This window comes from Halichoeres trimaculatus, unplaced genomic scaffold (assembly GCF_033239565.1).
Source record: "Halichoeres trimaculatus isolate MK-OKI-2021-1 unplaced genomic scaffold, fHalTri1.1 fHalTri1_scaffold_1, whole genome shotgun sequence".
Lineage (NCBI taxonomy): Eukaryota > Metazoa > Chordata > Actinopteri > Labriformes > Labridae > Halichoeres > Halichoeres trimaculatus.
In genome coordinates, this window is record NW_027437179.1 from 23,645,427 (window position 1) to 23,664,680 (window position 19,254).

At 39.2% G+C, this 19,254-nt stretch overlaps 2 protein-coding genes across 8 annotated transcripts in view; one reads left to right on the top strand and one right to left on the bottom strand.

Annotated features, from left to right (window-relative positions):
- arhgef25b (Rho guanine nucleotide exchange factor (GEF) 25b) overlaps positions 1–6,215 on the top strand; it is a 31,770-nt gene extending 25,555 nt beyond the window's left edge. For 6 of the 7 annotated variants that reach the window (XM_074662473.1, XM_074662323.1, XM_074662516.1 and 3 more), the window contains 11 exons: positions 243–309; positions 428–531; positions 734–803; positions 1,599–1,688; positions 1,782–1,874; positions 2,624–2,674; positions 2,883–2,960; positions 3,060–3,251; positions 3,337–3,517; positions 3,610–3,863; positions 5,322–6,215. In XM_074662473.1, coding sequence (XP_074518574.1) covers positions 243–309; positions 428–531; positions 734–803; positions 1,599–1,688; positions 1,782–1,874; positions 2,624–2,674; positions 2,883–2,960; positions 3,060–3,251; positions 3,337–3,517; positions 3,610–3,863; positions 5,322–5,411 — 1,270 coding nt within the window. In that variant the 3' untranslated portion in view covers positions 5,412–6,215. The remainder of the gene's footprint in view (positions 1–242; positions 310–427; positions 532–733; positions 804–1,598; positions 1,689–1,781; positions 1,875–2,623; positions 2,675–2,882; positions 2,961–3,059; positions 3,252–3,336; positions 3,518–3,609; positions 3,864–5,321) is intronic. The other variant, XM_074662591.1, reaches the window with a different exon arrangement.
- A 921-nt stretch (positions 6,216–7,136) lies between these two features.
- b4galnt1b (beta-1,4-N-acetyl-galactosaminyl transferase 1b) lies at positions 7,137–19,106 on the bottom strand. Its single transcript, XM_074662716.1, has 12 exons — positions 18,689–19,106; positions 17,053–17,152; positions 15,161–15,383; positions 14,899–15,075; positions 14,420–14,526; positions 14,135–14,172; positions 12,706–12,886; positions 11,858–11,950; positions 10,928–11,115; positions 10,698–10,838; positions 10,383–10,620; positions 7,137–9,551 (listed from the first exon to the last, which is right to left on the bottom strand). The coding sequence occupies exons 3-12, from the start codon at positions 15,373–15,375 to the stop codon at positions 9,334–9,336; spliced, it is 1,596 nt and encodes a 531-aa protein (XP_074518817.1). The 5' UTR covers positions 15,376–15,383; positions 17,053–17,152; positions 18,689–19,106; the 3' UTR covers positions 7,137–9,333.
- Positions 19,107–19,254: the final 148 nt, after the last annotated feature.

Consider the following 19,254-nt stretch of genomic DNA (forward strand, 5'->3'; position numbering starts at 1 on the left):
TTGTGAGTTTTTTGTTATGCTAAACCAACTGGTTACAGCTATGAACTATACAGACATGAAAGAAGGTCATGTGTTACATAAAAAACACCATCTAACATTCACCTAGATTTCAGACCTTATCTTGTTGTTCAAATCATGATTTGCCCGTGCTGTCTTTCTTTCTTTCTTTCTTTCTTTCTTTCTTTCTTTCTTTCTTTCTTTCTTTCTTTCTTTCTTTCTTTCTTTCTTTCTTTCTTTCTCAGATATGTGCTCACAGAGCTGGTAGAGACGGAAAGGTTGTATGTGGAAGATCTTGGACTTATAGTACAGGTGTGTGTCTGTCTCCTACTTGAGATGACATTTCTTTATCAGCAGCATCCTGCACATTCAGGCCTGAAATGACAGAACCTCTTTTATTTCTCATTATGGTATCTTTTTATACATGCAGGGCTACATGGCCACTATGGCCAATCAGGGAGTTCCAGAGGACATGAAAGGAAAAGACAGGATTGTATTTGGGAACATCCACCAGATTTTTGACTGGCATAAGGAGTGAGTCAGAACGTCCTTTCAGTCTTCATTCCACAGTTTACACTTGGTTTCTTAAGCACCTTACGTTTCATGTTTATTCAGCTTTTGTCATACCCCTTATGGATGTGTGTATGCTGCCTGTGTGCGTGTGTGTGTGTGTGGGTGTTTTGGCCCCATGACCGGTCCGTCCCCTCCTGACCCGTCTCTGCTTCATGTCACACAGTTATTTCCTGGGAGAGCTGGAGAAATGTGTGGGGGATCCAGACAGTCTGGCCCAGCTCTTCATCAAACATGTGAGTGTACAGATCAGTGAGTAACAGAGTTCGGATGACGAGTTTCTTTTTTTGGTCTCTGCGGATGTTTTTAAGTACAGTTGGAGGCTGAGGCCGTCACACAGATCAGACCTCAGGCTTTTGTAAAATTTTGGCTCCCTGCCATCCAGATGAGTCCTCATGTTGTAGATTTTTGTTTGAATGTCGACTGCAGAGTAAATGCTTTCGTCGTGATGTGGATCAGACCACAGAACCCTCAAGGTGACAATCTGTCAAGGTACTTGCAGCAACCATGTGTGAAAATGAGCAGGAATTACAGATCTCAGGGCGCTAAAGAGATATTAAAAAGTACCATTTTTATACAGAGCTTCATAGTTTTCTATGTGAAAGCTAAGTTAAAACCAATCTCCTCGAATTTATCCAGGTTTAATTTGATTCAGTAACATGAAATAACGTTACATGGATTGTCACAGTGCACTTCCACATCAGTGTGTTGTTTCGCTAGAGCAGAAAAACCTGAAGAAATGTTTGAAATATGTGTCGTTTTATTCAGGCTTAGCTTCTCTACCTGCCTCACTCGGTGTTGCCTAATTAAGCAAAATCAAATCAAACCATTCTTTCTCAGCCACTGGAACTATTTAATGAGGCAAAATCCCTGGACTGATTTAATGAAACTCTCAGGAAAGACCTTGAGAGTCATGGAAACACTCCTGACCTGAGTGTGGAAGCTCTTCAGAAGCTTAATTCTTGTTACAAATGATTTGTAATAAAGGTGACGTGAGTTTTTCTGTTTCTAATAAATTCTTGCATTTCCAGGAAAGGCGTCTGCACATGTACGTGGTTTACTGTCAGAATAAACCCAAATCAGAGCACATTGTCTCTGAATATATTGACACCTACTTTGAGGTCAGTAAACTTTTACACATCTGTCAGGTTTTTTTATGGAGCTCCTTGAACACTTTCTCACCAAATTTTCTGTGTGTTATTGTTTCCTGACAGGAGCTCAGACAGCAGCTGGGTCACAGGCTACAGCTCAACGACCTGCTCATCAAACCTGTTCAGAGGATCATGAAGTACCAGCTGCTGCTAAAGGTTTGCTGTTTAACACGACGAAGCCTCTCACTGTTATCAGCAGGTTGTCCTCTAGTGCTGACGTCAGTGCATTCTGGAATAAGCCACAACATTTACTTTGACTCTAAAATAAGTCATTTGTTTTTAGTTCTCACAGAATAAACTAAATAAAGAATCTTGCAGTTTCTCCCAAAGAGATCAAAGCTTAATTTCTCAATCGTCATATCAAATCCTTGTGAAAGTAAAAATTCTTGAGTGAATTTCTTGAATTGAGGCTGAAAAATTCCTGTGTAGTTGAGCATATTAGATTTATGTGGTCAAAGACGGAGTTTATTCTGAACACAAATATCAGCACCCCTCCAAAGATATTTCTTAACATGGAGTACAGATTTATTTATCTTAACTTTATCAGTCTAAAAAATGAGGGCATCTGGGATCAATTAGCCAGCTGTCTCTTTCTCTTTTGGATCCTGTTCAGTCTGCTGTGTAGAAGAGTCTGCAGAAAGTCACGCTCTCTGTAGGGAAAAACTGAAGAAGAGAGTCGTTCTCTTGTGTCTCTCCTGTTCCTGTTTAATGTTGGCCTATTTACGTCACTCTGAATTAAAGGTTATGTTTCTTTTCAAATGCTTCTCATCCTGGCCATATGACGCTGTCATCCTGGATGAGATAAAGTTCAACTCAGCGTGTTGGCGGAGTGATACAGCTGCAGAACTGTAAATGTCTTTGTTTTATTGTTTATTAAAATCTTTTAAACTCTGATTTTCTGACAGGACTTCCTGAAGTACTACAGCAAAGCTGGGCGGGATGTTGAGGAGCTGCAGGTGTGTTTTAAAGAGAATATTCAGAAATATCAGATACTTTATCACCAAACCTAATACAGACTGAGCTACTGCCACCTTAAAACAGTTCATCATAAAGAAAGGGTTTGTTGGTGAATGATTGTGTCAGACTGCTGTAAACCAGTCATTAATAGTTACACTGTTAGTCTTTGTCTCACTAATTTACTCACTGATGTTTGTCTTCTGTCAGATGGCAGTGGAAGTGATGTGCTTTGTGCCAAAACGCTGTAATGATATGATGAATGTGGGTAGGCTCCAAGGTTTTGAGGTGAGATACCGATTCACATTGTCCTTTTATTCACAACAAATCATGTATTGATATCCAAAATGACCTGAGGTTTGTGACGATGTCTCCCCTCTGCTTCAGGGGAAAATCACAGCTCAGGGGAAGCTGCTCCAGCAGGATACTTTCCTTGTCAGTGAGCAGGAAGGCGGCCTCCTGTCCAGGCCAAGGGAGAGGCGGGTCTTCCTGTTTGAGCAGCTGGTCATCTTCAGTGAGCCGATAGACAAGAAAAAAGGCTTCTCTTTGCCTGGGTACACTTTTAAAAACAGTATCAAGGTACCAGCAACACTGTTTTCTAAATCATCATATATGAAGCTCTGTGTTGTCTCTTCATGTCTGATGCCCCTCCTGTGTGCCTCAGGTCAGCTGTTTGGGCATGGAGGATCACTCTGAAGAAGATCCATGTTGTATAGCTCTGACATCCCGTGGGACCAATGGCAGTTTGACACGCTTCATCATGCAGGCCTCATCTCCGGTTATACAGGAAGCTTGGCTCAGTGATGTAGTTCAGATCTTAGAGACGCAGAGGAACTTCCTAAATGGTACCAGACTTCAAAGTTTCTCCTGCAATAGCAAAGTTCACTAGTTTCTTTGTACATTCAAGTAATGTTACACCTCTTCCTGTACCTGGCAGCCCTTCAGTCTCCAATTGAGTACCAACGCAAGGAGAGCAAGTCAAACAGTCTGGGCAGGAACATGAAGTCTCCAACAGGGTCAGCATGTAGCTTCAGACCTCACTCCTCTGCATCCATGGACCGGCGTCAGCAGCCCTGCCTGCTCAGCTACAACACCTCGCTGCCCTCTCTGACACGGCACAGCCCATCCTTTGAGGTGAGGCACAGCAGAGGGACACCCGGTGGACTGACCTGCAGCCTACATAGTATTCAGGTATATCATAACCCCTTCACATGGGGAACGTTGCTTTAAGTTCTAACATCAAAAGGTTTAGGAGTGCTGGTGAAGCGTAGTGCTCGAGGTCCCCCATCTCAACTTGAGAGGGCGGCTCAGGTCTGAATCCAGCCTGCATGTCACTCTCACGCTGTTTCCTGATCCGTCCACTATCCTGTCCTCTCCAAATAAAGACATAAAGAGCACCCCCACCCAACTCAAATGGATAAATAAGTAAAAATTAGAGTTCACAAAAAAAAAATCACAATTTATTGCTCATGACAATCAAGTTCAGAATTATTGTTTTTATTAACAAATAGTTATGAGTAAATTGTTTACAGCTTCTCCTAGCTGAAGGTAAATTTTGGTTTAATTTAGCTTTTATGTTTTTATACCTATGCATTATTTTTGCAGACACACCCACAGCACTTTGACCATTTTTTTAGTTAAAAAAAGAAACACAATTAAAGTTTATTCAACTGTTATATTTTTTGCTGATCTGGTTCAGGGTACACATGTTCTCTGCTTAACATTCTCACAGCTATGAGTGAATCAGAGTATACCTAAGATGCCTCTGTCCCTGTGTCAGCAGCTGAAGCCTTGTGTTGTCGTGGTCCCTGATGATGAGGGGAAATGACTCTCGAGCTGCCTTTGTTTAATATCCTGTTGTTGTTTCTGTGTGGATTTACAAACGTAACGGGGGAGCTAATCTGCACCCGGTGTCAGTCAGTCATTCAGTTCAAAGAACCACTGACCTGCTTCTTTATCTTATCATCTCAGGCTTCCACACATCACATCGTTCTTATGAGAGGTGCTACCTGGCCTGATTCCACAAAGTCACTGTCGTCCTTGTTTCCCCCCAGAGTTGTTTGGATCAGTCGTGTTTCCATCCTGTTTTATACAAGCAGGAACTCTGGAAGGTTTCCCATGTAGCTAAATTTATTTCTTCTTCGGTGCTTATCCATCAGGGACGGGTCTTTGTAAGGCTTTAAATATGGAACATCTGTTTTTGATACGTAGAGTAGAAAAAATTAGAGGTTGGGAACCTTGGAATAGTCAATTTGTTCAACAGCTTTTGTAAAAACTGAAATGTTTAATCACTTAAATTTGGTCAGGGTCACCCAGTTAGACAAGTACTTAGTCATCAACCAGTAAGCCATGGCTAAATGTTGTTAAATGACACTTCCCATTTTAGTTAAAGCTTGGCTGATTCTTTGAGTAATTTCTTTCTTTCTTGTTTTTTGTCTTTTGTCTTTCTTAAGGTTGGGGCAGAAAAAATAGAAATTAAAAAATGATGTTTTTTCACTGATTCCTAATTCTCAAAATTACTTTTTTAAAAGTCTGAAATTAAAGTTGAAATTTTACAAATATACAAAAAATATATATTGTCCCAACCTCCAAAATCATTAGTCCTTATCCACTGGTATAATAATGTTATCTGTCACTCTTTTCTCCTAGGGTGTGACTGCCAGTTTCCAGGCAAGCACATTAAATGAGAGCGGGGTTTATTCAACACATCAGCCAAACAACCGGGATCAACAGGAGTGATCTGGGAAGAGTCATGGACTTTGTTTTTTTGTTTTGCATCAGGAGAGACTCTTCAGACTCATAGGTTAATGTGTCTTCTCATGCAGTCAGTGGTGCTCTGTCACACGTATCTCACTCTTCCTGTCTCTGTGTGTTGTCCTACATTTTCCTCGTAATAGCTACTTCTGTGGTTTACAGTTACCTGGATTTGGTCCTGTGTAATGATCGGAGTCTGACTGTGTGTATACTCCACATACACATACTTCTACAAAGAGAGTAGATGAAGTTAAATAATGGAAAATAAAGCATTACAGAAACTCCACTCCATGTTGTAAATGCATAGATTTCTTACTTTTTCCAATGAAAATTCCTTGATGGATATTTTTGTAATGCATAATATTTTCACAAGAGACCAATTACTCCCTGTTCCCCAAAGACCTAAGATCTCAAATCCCTGTACGCAGCCAAACAAGACCCTGTCCTCAGATAGCTGCGTCGTGGGGATCTAAAACCATCTGAGCTCTATGTTTGCCTGTGCATTCCCAGCAGATCTGTCTATTCATCTGTCTCTTTTCCCTGTGGTGAGCTATTTTAACTCTGCCATTGTTTGAGGTTTATCTGAAGTAACGCATTGAAACATGACCAAGAATCAAGCGGAAAGAGGAAAAGGGAACAAATATAAAATCAGAGGTGTATATCTGTCACTGTCATCTGCAGTGTACACTAATCTCATGTGGGATCTTATCAATGAAACTCTTTGACATGTGTTGTTCTGATACACGCACTCTCAGAATTAAAGACAACCTATGCTATACTTGTCATGAGTTTTCTTCCAAGAACAATTTTTGAGTTCCTGTGTGTTCCAACATACAACAGACTCCTGGACAAAAACAGGTAAGAAGTACTCAAACAGTTAAAGATAAGAAAAACTCAGACTCCTTTAAATCTGGTTGTTTTGCACACCTCTGCAGCGTTTTAGTCTCTTTTTGATGAAACAAACTTTAATTTTCGTATTAAGCTACTTTTGTTAAAATTAAGCTTTATTTTTTCATTTTATTCTTTCACTGCACTTTAAATTGGAGTGATTCTCCAAGATGTGTCCCAGTGAATAGGAATATTACAACTCTGATGATGATCTAACTGAAAACCTGATATGTGACTGTAACAATTCAGGTCTGGACAGAGAACTTTTTGGTATACAGAGCCCTCTAGTGGTTAATTTGTAGACACTCACGCTTGTGTGAGTCAAACTGATGCTACATAACTCAATAAAGCTGGGTTGCCAATTCGTTTAAGAAACCTTTTGAGCACATTTAATGAAATTTTCTTTACATCTATTAGTGTTTGAATGCAAATCAAATTAATAAAGTGACATTAAACAAAGCTAAGTCAGTTTGTAAGTAGATAAATCTATATCCATCAGTATGATGGGTTGTGTAAGGCATGTTATAGTTACAAACTTTTCTTTTCCCCTGTGTTCAGGGACTTCATCTTCATGTCTCCTAAAAGTTGTTTATCTCAGTTTATAAGACATACTGAGAGCTCAGCGGCTCAACATACATCATCCCTCACACTTTGTACACACTTCCCCCCTTTACAAGGCTTATGTTCAACGCTACATACAGGACAAATGAGTGAGAAATGATCTTGTTCAGCTTGTTTTTTTTATCAGGGCATCATCAGCCGAGATGAAAACTGCTACATTTGAACTTTGATCCTGACTCTTCTCTCAGTGATCACTTCTGGGTCCATTCAACAGATCTGAAATCAAAGCAGTGACAGAAGCCAAATTAAATCAGTGGGGGGATTATAAAGCTTATAGGCAACAAAAATGTTCCTCATTGTGTCTGTTGTCAAGGGAGAATATGCTGTTAAATACAAAAAAAATGGCAAAAAAAAAAAAAGAGAGAGAGAGAGAGATCCATGCTCTTTTTCTCATTCATTGGGTTTTTCGTCTTTTTTTTTTATTTCCAAATAATCCTTTATTTTTGTAGTTTGTATAGTAAGGTCTCATCCACTCAAATTACTCACATACCAGGCACTAAAGTTCACCGTCGGCCGACTTCCTGATTATTCTTATTTTTGTGATGGAGAAATGTGAAACATTGTTAAAACTAGCTAGAAAAACTAACTAAGTCACAGTAATTCCTTTAGGTTACTAAAACTACACTATTCTGAAAAAGGGCTTAAAGACTGCAAAACGGATCTCCCTTTTGGGGAATTTATATGAATGATAAGCACTCAATTGCACTAACAACTTTTGACTGTAGCAAAAAGAAGCTGTTGGAATATATTTAACCCTAGACTTCTGACAATAATCTTTGTGGGCAGTAAAAACAAAGATGTTTCCACAGACCTTTTTATTCCTCAACACCTGAAATAAATGATAAAACTGATGTGACAGGATGACTCAAACCTGTGATTTTTGGTGAGGCAGGCAAGTAAATTTCCAGTGTAATACAATAAATATAAATATTTGTTTCTTTAACAAATTCAGCTCATCTATAGACCTGCTGACAGCTGCAAACCCAATACAAGAAAAACTTTGAACACACATCTACACAAAAAATATCAATGTCAGGTTGTTCCTGTCCACAGGACTGACGCTAAACAAATTTAAAAAATGAAAGCAACAGCTCGAAACTTCTCTGGAAAAAAAAAAGGGTTAAAATAATTTTCTGAACATTAAGACAAATCTGAGGGTGAATATCTGGCACCTCTTTGCTAAAAACAAATGACTTTTAAAATTTCATTTGACTTATTAAACCAAGGGCGCCATCTAAAGGCCATGGTGTAAAAGAACAGCATCATCACTTCAGGCATGAGTGTATCAGTCTTTGATTCACACAAACTCTCCTCAGATGAAAGGAAATGAAAAAAGGACTTGTTTCGTTGTATTGTTGACTTTGTTTCACTGGGTATCGCTCGGTTACTCCTCTCATGCTCCGACTACTCAAACTGTGTCTCAGTGAGTCATTTCATCATCATGCTTTCATTAAATCTGTCTTGAATCAGTGTTTGTGTTTGATCTCTTCTTTTCTTCTCTTAAAAGGAGAAAAAATAAACATGCACTTTGGTTCACTCTACTTCCCTCTTCAGGCAGCACGTTAAGATGCAATCATCATCAATGTTACTCATCAGCTATGCAGGACAGATACACATCTTTAGATGTTTGAAACATGGCGAACAACAGACAGCAGCAGACAGGAATAAACCAGGTCGCATCAGATTTTTAGGACCAAACCTTCAAGTGACACAGAAGACTGGGGGCTTAATGAAGGGGCAGCAAAACCAAAACATAAATAGAGCCAAAACCTTTGGCACAAAGAGCGCGGGTACCACAACTGGAAAAGTTCTGGACCGTTCTTCATGTGGCATTGGTGAGAAGGGTACCTATGCTCTGTGTGTACAGGATTGTCACTTTCAGGAAAGTGTCTTTTTGTTCTTGCTAAGGCCCAGTCCTCATCTGCAGGCGCCCCGATGTCACTATTGCTTTTCCATGCTTCTTGTTGGATAGTGCAAATTGAAGGACACACGAACCCCTTCCTCCTTCATCCGCAGACTACGATAACAAAGTGACTCAGACCGTACAGATGCTACCATGTTTCCCCAAAGCTCAACAAATTAGGGATGTCAAGCCAGATAAAATTTGACAGACAAAAAGTTAAATCCCTTTGTAACTTTACGCTCATGAAGAATATGCTGTAATTGAACTGTGTAAACAAGAGGATGCTTTCACTCAAAACTTTCATACTTGACTTCTTCTGACTACACTGAATAACAACACACCAGAAATTCAGTGAAGCCGGAAATCTTTTCCCAAGGTTTTTGGAAAAAGAAAACCATACAGTTGTCTGAAATCTTATCTGACGGGATGCGGTGGGGGGAACGTCTTTGGCAACTCAGGAAGAGCAGAGGAACCCTCAGGATACAGGGGAAAGAGCTAATTATGAGTCAAACACTGGAATCGGTTCTTGAAGAACAGGAGGCCGTTTTTCGTGTGTGTGGCGTCAGAGGAGGCTGGTGGATAACGATACTTGGCGTAAGTCTTGTCGCTCTCCGATTGGCTGACCCAGGGGAGTTTTATTTTGGTGGCATGATTGACAATGACATCATCGCAAGAGCCAACATGGAGGGATCCCAGGCCATCGATGAAAAACTCTGAACAGACACAAACAGAAGAGTCAGAAACATTTAAGACATCCATTAAAGTCTTTTAAATAAATTGTTATATATATATATATATATATATATATATATATATATATATATATATATATATATATATATATATATATATATATATATATATATATATATATATATAAATATATATATATAAATTTATAAATATATATATATAAATATATAAATATATATATATATATATATATATATATATATATATATATATATATATATATAAATATATATATATATATATATATATATATATATATATATATATATATATATATATATATAAGATTTTATAAGATATATTTATAAGATTTTGAATAATAACTCCTTCACAGCAAATGTTGACAGCTGCCTGTAGATAATAAGAGGTGCTCTTTGTTTGCTTGATGTGCTGCTTTTTTGTATTTCCAGAACCTTAAAAGTAAAACAAGCTGGAGATTTTTTGGCCCTTAATTAAATAAAATAAAATTCAATTTGATGAATGCATTTTGTGTAATCACAATGAAGCACAGATTTTGTGGTACTTGCATTTACTGATTAATTGGCTTCACGGTATAATTGCTTTGCGGGATTATCAGCACAAGATATCATCTCAGAAACAGGGAATAGATTTGAATATTTAAACCATGAATTGTTTGAACAGTTTTCAGCCAGTCAGGACTGTAAATCTGCTGGATTTTACGATACTTAAATAAAGGTAATAATGATAAAACCAGCTTTTAACTTTTACTTATAATGTTGTATAATTCATCATTTCATTTAAGTCATACTTTAACTGTAACTGTGACTTACCCAGGTGAGCAACCCTGGCAAGGCGGGGGTCAAAGCCGACCTGCTGCACTTTGTCGGTGCGAGCCAGGAAGAAGTTGATAACCCCGTCCGTCACCACGCAGTTGGGGAATCCTTGGATGACGTGGTGAAACCCTCTCCGCATGTGTAAACAGTCTCCATCCTCCTCTCCTGGCTCAATGGAGATGGTCTGTCTGTAGGTGGCTGTGTAACCTGTGGCCTCTCGCACTGCACCACCCACCTAAACACAAACAAACTGATGCAGCTGACATTTCACAAAAGCACATCAACAAAACAAACACACATCTTATTCCTCACCAGGTCCAGAGTTGTTCTCTCTAAAACATCCACAAGTTTCTCCAGCTTGGTGTTGGCTGTGAAGATGAAGTCGTCATCCACCCACAGTACGTATTTTGTGGTCACCTGGGAGACAGCCAGGTTCCGTCCCGCAAACCAACCCTGAGACGCATGAAACAGAGCTCTGAGCACAGGAAACGCCAACAGAGACTAAAAGATTAGAAAATAAAAGACTTCTTTCTTTACTTTACCTTTCCAAAAGGCATTATGTAATGTTCGATGTAAGGCCCGGAGATGGTTTTAGGATTTTCACTGTCATCAGCAATTACTATGGTGACAGTGGGATAGTATCTCCTCACACTGTCGATGAGATCTTGGAGCTTATTGTAGCGGAGGAAGGTCTTTGTCGCTATGGTAACAAGAGCGCTGACGTTGTACTCTGTACAAACAGAAGATCAAACATTATTAATTTTCTGAATGATACTAAAAAATACACTACCAGACAAAAGTTTTATAACACCTCAACTTTTCTGGGTTTTTATTTACTGCTGTACTCAAAGCTGTTGTCCTGTGAGCGCCTGTTACATGACTTGACTCGCAGAAACGTGTCTTCTGAGTCTGTTGCAGCCTCTCCCTGTCAGATTTTCCCACAGTTTCTGAGCGTCTTTAGCTAGTGAAAAAAACTGTACTCACTGACACCTTGACTTTCTTTGCAGTTTCGTTGTAGAAATGTACTGTATCTTGAAATGTTATGATGGTCCATCTTTCTTTTATTATTAACTCACTCTTCTTGTCATTTCCAAACATTACACTACTTCTGCAGGACAATACTGTTCAATAATGATAGAGATGGTTGTAAGTAATAAAGAAAACTTGGGGCACCTTTAGGAATTGGTAGCACCGACTTTCAAGGTTTGACCAATTTCTATTGCTTTAAGTTGTGAAATTACTTTTTCCCCCTAATTCTGAAATGTTGGGTAATATTACCTTTTTAACCTCTAGCAGTTCACCACTTACCTTTGTACCATTTCAATTTATTCATTGGACTTGAACTCCTTGAATTTCAATAAAAAACTGGAAAAGTTGGGGTGTTGAAAACGTTTGTCAGAAGGTTAGCTAAACGTTGTACGGTGATTGTTTGATGGCACGTTTCCAATCAGTGTCAGTTTGTAATGGTTTACCTCCTTTGGATCCTGTGTTATATAGTTTAGGAGTTACACCGTGATGGATCTTGATGGTGAAGACAGCTTGATGTCCCTCTGTCTCAAATTGCACTAAAAAACAAAACAAAATAACTTTTAGTTTATTTTATCACAATAACAGGATTGATTTTTGACTCCTCTACTGTTTTCATTTTTAAGACGGACAGCCCTTGAAAAAAAAAAAAAAAAAAACTTAAAGATAAAAAAAATCAAGTTACCTGATTTCTTGTCAGAAACTGAAGTAAATTTAAGTATTTGGAGCATCAGTTTGATTTTTGGGAATAAAAGTACCAATCTAATTTCCATTTGTCCAAAGCTACTGCCATGTAGTTACGCTTGGCATGACGACTGGAAAACATCTGATAGTAGTCTAAATAATGTCTTGTTTCTTTTTATGCCTGGGAACCGATCATTAAGGTGACTCAAAGAAAACAGCTTACGAAGCTTTGTTAGGTCTTTTTCTCTTGATCCAGTTTTGCCAAGATTGACTAGAATAAGTAGATGATAACCATAGATACATGTTTTCAATGAAGACAATGTAAGGGAAATAAATCCACTTAAGTAGTTTTTATCTGAAAGGAAACAAAAACAAAGTCAAAGAGCAACTGCTCTGAATGACAACAGATCTCACAGCGCTCCACAAAAAAAATAAGAATCAGACAATGGAGGTTATGTTTTTAAATGCACCTTATGCAATAGATGGTGAGATGTACTTTCAATGAACCCACTTTGAAAACTTTGGGAGTTTCAGCTGGGGACATGATTATCAGAAAGTAAAGAAGGAAAATTACTGGCTAAGACAGAGGTTGGTATTTCAAGGGGCTCACCTGTGTCTGCAGTGCTGGGATGGAACAGTGTGTTTGTGTAGGTGACAAACTGAAGCTGACGGTTCAGGTTGGGCAAGAAGTGGCTTGACAAAGTCATGTGCATCTCGCCATCGCCTTTGATTTGAACTCCTTGTACATCTGCAGCCACATTTATGGTCCCCAGTGTGGCAGTGATGTTAATCTGCAACAAGAGAAAAACAGGTGGATGCAAACAAGCCAAGTTTTTTTTATACATAATCATTCATATAGAGCAGCCCCAAACTGCCCCAGAAGCCCCTCACAGAAGCGGTGTAGTGGCACAATCCACTCACGGTCTTAGCACACTATGTGTCTGGTCTTTGAGGAAGTGAATTAGTTCTCTGAAGTCCCCAACTACAGAGTCCTACTTTCTCTCTGGTCACAGGTTTGAGGACTTGTCTGTGGTCTCTGGGTTAAGACTCTCTAGCTGCTCCATCTGTGCCCTATCAACCCTCCAAATGGACACTGCACACAACACTCAGCAGTGTCAACAGATAAATAAAATGCTTATAACTCAGTAAAATTATTCACTTAACACTTGATCAGAACTTATAGTTTACTAGGTATTTTAAAAATAATAAAAACTACAAAAGTTTGTAACTGAAAGTAATGACAATATCTGATTTAAAAATTAAGTTTATATCCAGAGACTAGCTTAACAGCGTCCAAAAAAAGCTGTTTTCTTGTACTAAAAGGTGTTTGGACTGCAGGCTGAGAGGTTATTCCAGGTCCACTGAAAAAAAAGGACAAAATAATGCATTGGCATGTTTTGTTCTTGCTTTTGGGTCAGTAGACCAGTCCCTGATGCTTTCTGGGTCCCAGTGGGCTTGTGATACAAGCATGTTAGAGATGGATTTGGGCACTGACACACAGAGAAACTCAAACCACAGGAGAAAAGTTTTAATATGAATCCTTTGACCGACAGGTAGACACTAAGGCTGGGACGATATGATATTCTCGCGATTCCATTCTATTATGATTTTTTTGGGGGGGGGGCTGATTTGATTTAGATTGTGATTCTATAATACTTAAGATTTTTAGTTTGCTTTTTTAACACCAGGACATGTGAAAAAGTTAAATGATGATGATAATGTCTACAGACTATATCAGGAGCCATATTGTCCCATAAAATGCACATCACGTGAGTCAGAGAGAAACATTTCACCCTCTGCTGGAGAAAAGAGGTAACAATTTTTCTCAAGTCCAGTTTATAAACAAAGACCAAAATGAAGAATTTGAATTTGAATTTTTTTTTTTTTACAAAGAATCCAGATTTTGATATTGTCAAACAAAACATCCCCATATATATAATTTTCAATTCTTTTCTCCCACCCCCAGTAGACAGTGTAAGAAAAGGATAGCGGATCGCTGAAATATGCCCTAATGATTACAGACAAACTGTTGTACTCACTGAGTAATGGTCTCTGGAAAGGTCATGTAAGGCCAAGCCTGAAAGCATATTGTAGCAAATAAAAGTTAGAGCACCACAATGACTTGTTTTTATCTATCTCATTTGTATTCAATCAAACATTTGTCTATTGATTATGGAGGGGGTTTTGGTATATCCTCCAAGGGAAATCAATCATGCTTTTAGTACTGATTACCAATTTCTGCGGCTTTTACAAAGTCATCTAATCAAGCACACTAACACCGTACTACCACAGATTTGTCTGTCTCACTGTTTCTGAGCTCTCACCTGGGATGATGATTGTTTTCAGGGGTCGTACTTCCACGCCCTGTGTTGGATACTGCAACGGATTGTTAGCCTCTGCAATTATAAGAACATCTGCAGGTGTCTGTGACCTGTGAGGGAAAATGATGTGAACATAGACGTGAAAAGATTAAACACTTAAAATCCAGTTTTCCTCTTTGAAAACACTTCAGCTGACTTAAGCAGGAGCCAATAATATCAAACCATGCCAGCTTGTGATTTGTTCTTAGATGGAGAAAATACTGCTGTACAGAAAGGATTGAATGTTTCAGGTTTTACGGCAGCCAGTGTGTGGACAGAACATGATTAATAAAAGTTTTCCATTCTGATCTTCACAATACTTTTGCTGTGTTCTGGGTTATCTCAAGATGACAGAGGGAAAGAGACACAACTGTCTTCACCGAAACAATCCAGAGATAGTTTACACTGGATGAATAAGACCAGCCTAGTCAGTCAATACACACCTTTTCTGGAAACTCTTATACTCTTTGGCCCGTCTCCTCTTTATTTCTTCCAGCTCGGAGGCCTCAAAGGCAGTGTGAAGCGGGTGTGCTGACACCCGAGGGAACAGGAGCTGGGTGAAGGGCAGATTTACTCCTCCACTCTCACCCTCACATATGCAGCCGTTACGCGCCAACAAGCTGCACAAAGCAGAGATGAATGTTGGTCGAACAGTCCAGTAGAGGAATGGCAATGGTTATAATAAGGCTCTCGGCTTACACCTACCTCGCCACGCTGTCCCTCACATGAAAAGGGATGTTATCTAATCTGTGGTCCGGCTCTGGCAGCTTCTCCTCCAGATGTCTTTCTACTATCAGCCCCGGCCGCTGCCACACATCCACTGTGGTGTAAGCCCTGGTGGGCCATGAGTGGAGAAGGGCAAGTACCAGCACCACAGACACCAGGATGGCAAGCAACACAGTCTTTCTCAGGGAGCGCATCCTAAAACCTGCAACATACAGATGTTTACTAAAATATCAGTCATCTAATGTTATTCTAGCAGTTATTATTAGGCTGTATCTCATGAGAGACACTGAATACCAACACTGCTATAATTTACCTACAGACACTCAGCTTGGATCCCCATACAGAAGGTGATTATAATGTGCTGATACAAGTAGAAAAGCAAAACCTCAAGTATGGTGTTGCTCCTTTGAGACTGAAAGCAGAGATGACCATTTGTTTTGTTATTCTATCATTTATTTTGCTTTGCCAAAACAACTTAGATCAAAAATGATTGTCACTGGATCACTGCCAAGTAACACTCACATTTTCTTGCTTGACTTTGTACAAAGTACATCAGTAGACTTCTGTTTTAAAGGAACAAATAGATGCTTGCTTTTGCATTTTGTGAGATTGCTCAATCTAGTGATAGACTGTGATGCTAACTAAAATTATCTGGGGCACATGGGGAGGAGTGATGCATGTCAAGCCTCAGAGCTGTTGTATCCCCAGTTCTTTTAAAAAAGCTTTTGTTCAGTCTGAAAAAAGTGGTATGACACATACATTCCAGTGCATATCCTTCAGAGACTTGATAATCTTTGGTACTATCTAAGCCCAGCTCACATTCACACTTTCTAGTGAGACAGAGAAAATGATTTTTTAGACTACAAGCCTGAATCTTTGGAAAATATCATCATGATTTCATGAAATTTAAGTGATTGCAGCATTAAATTAACTCTTGCTGAACTTCATAATTTTATTTTTATACTATGTCAGATGGACTTTTCAGAAAATGTCTGTCACCCTGACACAGAGCTGCAACTGCATTCTTCAGATTTTATGGGACCTGATGAGTAAAATGAAACTGATGTTAAAGCATTCTTCAGCTGTCAGAAAGTATACAGCATGGTCACAAAAACAAACTATCAGCACCAATGTGTGTGAATCATCTGGGACTCATCTACGCTCATTCCTCAGTTCCAAACGTTTTGGAGATATCATATAACAGCTGGCTCACACATGCATGGGCTGGGGAAGTGAGCATCCAGCAAGGAATAAAACATCTGGAAGTTGTTTTCCCACTTGTCCTCCTCTCTTCCCGTCACTGCAACAGGGATTGGAACATGTCCAACTTTTTCTGAAATCTTTACAATACAATGCACTCTCTCTTTGACATTCCAGCTTTAGCGGAGCAAAAAATCTATTTCTGTTCAGTATAATTATGAGATACTACTTGTGTGGGGTGACAAGGACTGTGTTTGTTGTCTGAAAGTGGTCCTCTGAGAGACTCTTGTCCTCTCTGAAGTTACAACATAGTAATCAAACTTCTCTTTCTTTCTGTCTTTCTTTCAGTATTTCTTTCGTGCCCAGCTTTCAGGCCCACAACTTAGTAAGAAAGTACTAATTAAAAGACTTTTTCTACCATTGAAATAAGTCATACTCAGGAATTATTTCAAAAAGTGACAGACTTTTTCTTCTCAAATGTATATTGAATGTATATTATTATAAATGTATATTAAATGTGTATTGACTGCCTCTTAGATGAAGAGGAAAATGCAAATTCTATTCTCTGAAATTCTGTTTGCTTTTATAAATTACTGTCATAATAAACATGGTATCTAAGACTTAATTGTAATATAAAGCACTGTGTGTTAGATCAAAGTAAGAAACTGTACCCAGCTGCCTCTATCCAGTCAGTGAAAGGGTATCCTTTGACGGCACCTGCATCTTCAGGAACCATAAATAGTCACAGAAATCAGTAAGCACCGTCCCCATCTAGAGACAGGAAAAAATAAATTGTGAGGTTACACAAAGAGCACAGTAAAAAACAACACAGATGTTTACATAGAAGTAATCAAGTAAACCCATAAACACGTGGCCACATGGCCATCCATAAGGTGCTTCAGTAGCTCCTTGCATGGTCTCAAACTCTCACGGGAGACATCCTAAAAGGGTTGTGGCCAGACTAATTTAACGCTGCTGTAAGGTAGAGAAAAATCAATGCAAGAGAAAGAGGGATAGGATCAGGGCTGAACAGCCAATCAGCTGGGCCGTTTATGACCTATGCACTTAAACATCCCCAACAGGAAATGGGTTCCCTTAAATGTTCTTTTTAAAAGCACGTCAATAGCCCTCTCTCCATCAATGATAACGGGTAGTTCTGGATCACCATGATTATCAAAAAGATTATTCAAACAGAGACTGACTTAATTTTTTTGCTGGAATTTTATCCATGAATTCACAATCACTGTGTAATCAGACCTTCAGACTTAGGATTTCTTCTCTTTTAAATTAGTCTCTTTATGACCTGTGCACTTAAACATCCCAGACAGGACATAACAATTTTCAAATGTGCAGAACTTAGCTGGACTTTTAAGATTCAAAACCATCTACACACATAAAGCAAAATAATATACTATTATTTGTGTTTGTACCTAAAAGACAACACAGTTAGTTTTTTAGCTCTAGCCATAAATTAAACCAATTATATATGACACACATCAGAACAGGAATGCTGATACATGTGTCATTTTTAACAGTATGATAATGAAAACTCTGACTCTACCCCAAATGTGATTTGTGTCCAGTAAAGCTCAGTAAATAAAGCTTGCAGTGGTGGCTCTAACCTTTCCCTTACATGGCTGTTGACATTGTGCATTTGAATTGATTAGTAATAGAGAATAAATTATGTCAGATGATCTAAATAAGGGTAAAATGTCCGGAGGCCAATCAGGATGAAACTGTGTTCAGTATTATAAGCTCTGCTGATTTTAATTAACCTACAAACAGGCCAATAGGGATGTAAGGGGAGCTGTGGACATGCTATACATGGGCACAGCTCCGTGGGTCCCTCCCAAAGTGCGCGTGACATGTTTTTTTGCTTTATTCCAATTGTAAATTCCAGTGAAATAGCCGCATTTTTGTTTTGCATCAGCGACCCCTCCCTAAAGGACATCATCCTCCAACATCAGAAAATGTCTTGGTGTAAAGCATTCATCCATTTAGCAAACCGGACCAGCGAGCATAAAATCCTGGCTGCAGATTTCACACGATCTCTCCAGACGGGCCTATTAGCCTACCTTGTCAAGAATAAGACTACATGGTGAACATATTGAGATGTCTTTCGATAACACTGTCTGAATTCTAACGCACATCCAGTGATCATTTGGCTCATATGCATGTGCTTTTTTTCTCCTTCTGTCCAGCAGAAGCCCGTCACACGCCCATCCAAAACCAGAAATACTGACAAAAATAAGGCAAGAGAAACAGGCCTATGTAAGTACAGTCAAACCAAATAAACAGGGGGCTCACCTCAGTTTCAGAGACGCACGATATAAGCTGATTCACCTCCCGCCTGCATGGAGGTCGCTCCTCTGAATGATTCCCCTCTCCTCAGTGGTCCAGTAAATGGGATTAGATGTAGAGGAGCCCAGCAGCCAGGAGGCAAGTAAAGCGGCCGCACATCGCAGCACTGCAGGCTGTGGATGGACGCTCCCCCTGCAGCAGCACAGCGGAGGGTGCACCGCACCTAAACAGAACACTCAGCGGTCAATCTGTGAAGAGGCATCATCACAGAGCTCCGACATGTATCATACAACGCAAAAAAAAAAAAAAAAAAAAAAAAAAAACCTAAATCAAGATTTCTATGTTGCATACATTCTAACATAGCCCCGTTTTGATAACTATTCAAACACATTTCTCAAAAAATCTATACTCGTGAGGAGGCGCAGATGGGTGGATGTTTAAGTCTACACATATGGGTGTGCGATTTTTTTTCAGGGATCATGTGTGGGAATGTCTAGGGAGAACAGTGTATTTGTTTCGTCCAGTGGAGTGACTTTAATTCCATACAACCTTCATTACAACGTGCTTCTGCC

Coding starts and splice junctions, on each gene's coding strand:
- b4galnt1b (XM_074662716.1), bottom strand. CDS start 15,375: ATGCGCTCCCTGAGAAAGACTGTGTTGCTTGCCATCCTGGTGTCTGTG. Junction 12,887..14,134: donor TTTCCAGAGACCATTACTCA/GTGAGTACAACA, acceptor CTCTTGTTGCAG/ATTAACATCACTGCCACACT. Junction 10,839..10,927: donor ACATAATGCCTTTTGGAAAG/GTAAAGTAAAGA, acceptor CATGCGTCTCAG/GGTTGGTTTGCGGGACGGAA.